Raw genomic sequence first — 3,426 nt, 5'->3', positions numbered from 1 at the left:
CAATATATAAAATAAAAAAATAAATAATTTATTATAATTTAATTTTATATATTAAAAAAATAAATTTTTTCATTAAAAAATAAATAAATATATATAAATATATATATATATATATTTTTTTTTTTTTTTTTTTTTTTAGTTGGGCAAGAGGATATAGAGCTGGATCCAAAATTTTAAGATTAGCTTCCTTTTTGGACACAATAAGTGCAACATTACAATTTATTTTTTATTTGTACATATCTAAATTTTATACAAGAAAATGGTATGTTCATTTTAATGAAGGTGGAAGTGAATGGGTATTTTTTATATTTGTACGTTTGGTTCATGCTTTTTCCTGTTTATTATACGGATTAGCTGCATACTTATTAGAAGTATATCATGATGAGGGAGCAGGAGATTTACATGCATATATAAATGGTGTGATGTTTGTTTTTGCGGGATTAACAGGTATATCAAAAAAACAAAAAAAAAAGAAAAAAAAAAAAAAAATATATATAACTGAAAAGTATAATATATTTTGTTTTTACAACATGAAATACATATATTCTTTTTTTTATTTTTTTATTTTTAAAATTATATTTCCGACATTTACATATTCCATTTTAATTTAATTTAATTTTATTTTATTTTATTTGAATATTTTAGAAATTTTTGTAATATTTTGCAATTCCGGATGCTACTCTAATTTATTATTATGGCTTGCCTTAGGTGCAGTTTCCTTATGGTCATATTATTTCGAACCAGAAGTCAACCATGTCTCCCCAGCTTTACATGAAACAGAATTAACAAATGATGTTGAACAACAAGTAGAAAAATTTTCGCGCTATACTCCATATCCTCAAGATACCAATCAAAATGCTTATTATCCAGCTTAATATTTGTCTTTTCCATATATAAATTGTTTAAATTTTGTTTTCTTTTTCTTTTTCATTTTCATTTTCATTTTCATTTTCTTTTTACTTTTTCTTCTTTTTTTTTTTTTTTTTTTTTTAAATAAATAAAATATACATATATATATATATATATATATATATATACATATGTATATATTTCTATATTCTTATATATAAATTAAAAAAGAAAAAAAAAAAAAAAATTCAAAAGTATATATAAAAACAATTTAGGATAACATGATATTATATATATATATATATATATATATATATATAATTAAGGAAATCATATATATGATAACATATAATAATTTAATTTATTTTTTCATTTATAAATAACACCATATTTGTCACTATATATATGTATATATTACACCATAATAATATTATAAAAATGATGTCGCTTACAGGTTAGTTTCTTTTTCCTTGATACTAAAAAGTATATGATCGAACACTTTTGATTAATACAATATTTGTTACAAACCACGGTTTTATATTTTTGATGACAAATAATTTGATTACATGTTTTATATATGTATTAATGAGGTTTTATTATTCCTATGTGGATTTTCTATAATATAAATTAGTAACATATATTGTCTTATAATTTAAATATGTGAGAAAAAAAAACCCTTTCAAATTATGCTTAATAAATAATTATATATATTTCCTTTTATTAGTTGAATTATTTTATTTTCATTTTTTTAAATTTACATAAATGACGTGTAAAGGAGATGTTGGAAAAGGAATATAATATTTTAAAAAAATAAAAGGAACGTTTAAATATAAAAATTTTAATTAAAATTAGTTTCAAGTAAAATATATATATATATATAAACAAATAAGAAAAAATAAATAAAAAATGTACTTATATATATATATATATATATATATATATATATATCATATAACTGTTCACTTATGTAGTTCACTCATTTCTACATTTGTTTTTCCATTTTTTTCTTCATATACATATAAAACAATATTACTTTTTGCAATAGCCATTAATATAAAAGTTGGAGTAGGTTCAGATAACCATGGTTGAAAAGCTCCCGTAACAGAGCCAGGGTTAATAAAATATTTGCCCTCATATTGAACAATCGAATTTTTATGTGTATGTCCACTTATAATAATATCACTATCATATTTTTTTTGCCATTGTAAAAGAGCATTCATATCTCCCCATGGAATTATTTGATGTCCATGAATTAAAGATATTTTAAAATCTCCTATACATAATGTAATATCTTCTGGGAAATCAAAATTATCATCCATATCACCTTTTGTTATATGTACTGAGTCAGCAATATTTTTAAGTAATTCCAAATTCTCATTACATCCTACATTTCCTGTACATAAAACATGTTTTATTTTATCTGTCTTTAAAAGTTCCTTAAAACAATCAGGAAGTCCTAAATTACGAATAGGAGAATGAAAATCTCCTATCAATAAAACTAGTTCCCCAATATCTTCCAATTTCCCACTCATCTTTAAATAATAATACGGTTCGATAAAAAAAAAAAAAAAAAATATATAAAAAATATATTATATATAATATAAAATATATATAATATATATAATATATATATATATATATATATATATATTCTTTCAGCAACTGTATTGTTATTTAACAAATATATAACCTTGAAAAAAAAATACCAAAAAAACAAATCTTCATATATATATATATATATTTCAATATTTATATTTATTCATTTTAAAGGGGTATATTTCTAATTTATATAAAACCTCCTTAATTTTTTAAATATAAATATTTGTATTCTTTCATATGTTATTCTAAAAAATTGAAAAAAAAAAAATAATAATAATAAAAATAATTATAAAATTATATGAATAATGTATATTTTAACAATTTACACATATATTATACAAATGAAGTATAATGTTGATTCTCTATTTTTCTTTAATTAACAAAAAAAAAGAAAAATCTTTGAAAAATTATTTAAGAAAATAAAAATAAAAATAAAAATAAAAGAAACATTTCATATTATCCCAATTATCATATTTAATAAAATGTTCTCATTCTTTTATTTTATATAAAATAAACACAAAATTATATATTTTTAATATTTTTCAAATTTTTTTTTTAATTATTTTGAAGTGTTTAAAGAAAAATAAATATATATATATTATATATTATATATTATATATATATATATATATATATATATATATATATATATATATATTTATTTTTTTATATATTATTATATCCCATATATTTTAACTACATATTTATTATAGAATATATTACAACATATTTATTATATATATTTATTTATATATTAAATATATATATTTTTTTTCTCTTTTTATAATAATACAAATAAATATATTAAAAAATATGTATACATATATAAGTATAGATAAATATATTTTTATTTATTAAATAAATTTATTATTGTCCTTTCAAAAGAAAAATTTTATTACATGAACATAATTTTAAATAAATAAATAAATAAATAAATATATATATATATATATATATATATATAATATATGTATATAT

At 17.4% G+C, this 3,426-nt stretch overlaps 2 protein-coding genes across 2 annotated transcripts in view; one reads left to right on the top strand and one right to left on the bottom strand.

The window, feature by feature from the left end:
* Positions 1 to 875, top strand: part of PRSY57_1406100 (glideosome associated protein with multiple membrane spans 3) — a gene marked incomplete at both ends in the record, with an annotated part of 1,341 nt that extends 466 nt beyond the window's left edge. The window contains 2 exons of the mRNA XM_020115256.1: positions 140 to 447; positions 646 to 875. Of these exons, the coding sequence (XP_019969912.1) occupies positions 140 to 447; positions 646 to 875 (538 nt within the window). Of the gene's footprint in view, positions 448 to 645 lie in introns of the transcript that reaches the window.
* Positions 876 to 1,808: 933 nt separating this feature from the next.
* Positions 1,809 to 2,381, bottom strand: PRSY57_1406000 (vacuolar protein sorting-associated protein 29, putative; the record flags this gene model as incomplete). The annotated part of the gene is made up of 1 exon (XM_012909677.1): positions 1,809 to 2,381. One exon carries the CDS (start codon positions 2,379 to 2,381, stop codon positions 1,809 to 1,811), a length of 573 nt encoding a protein of 190 aa, XP_012765131.1.
* Between the last annotated feature and the right edge of the window lie 1,045 nt (positions 2,382 to 3,426).

The sequence above is a fragment of the Plasmodium reichenowi genome, chromosome 14 (genome assembly GCF_001601855.1).
Source record: "Plasmodium reichenowi strain SY57 chromosome 14, whole genome shotgun sequence".
Classification (NCBI taxonomy): domain Eukaryota; phylum Apicomplexa; class Aconoidasida; order Haemosporida; family Plasmodiidae; genus Plasmodium; species Plasmodium reichenowi.
The sequence above is the reverse complement of the archived record's forward strand: the minus strand, read 5'-3'. Positions and strand labels throughout refer to the sequence as shown.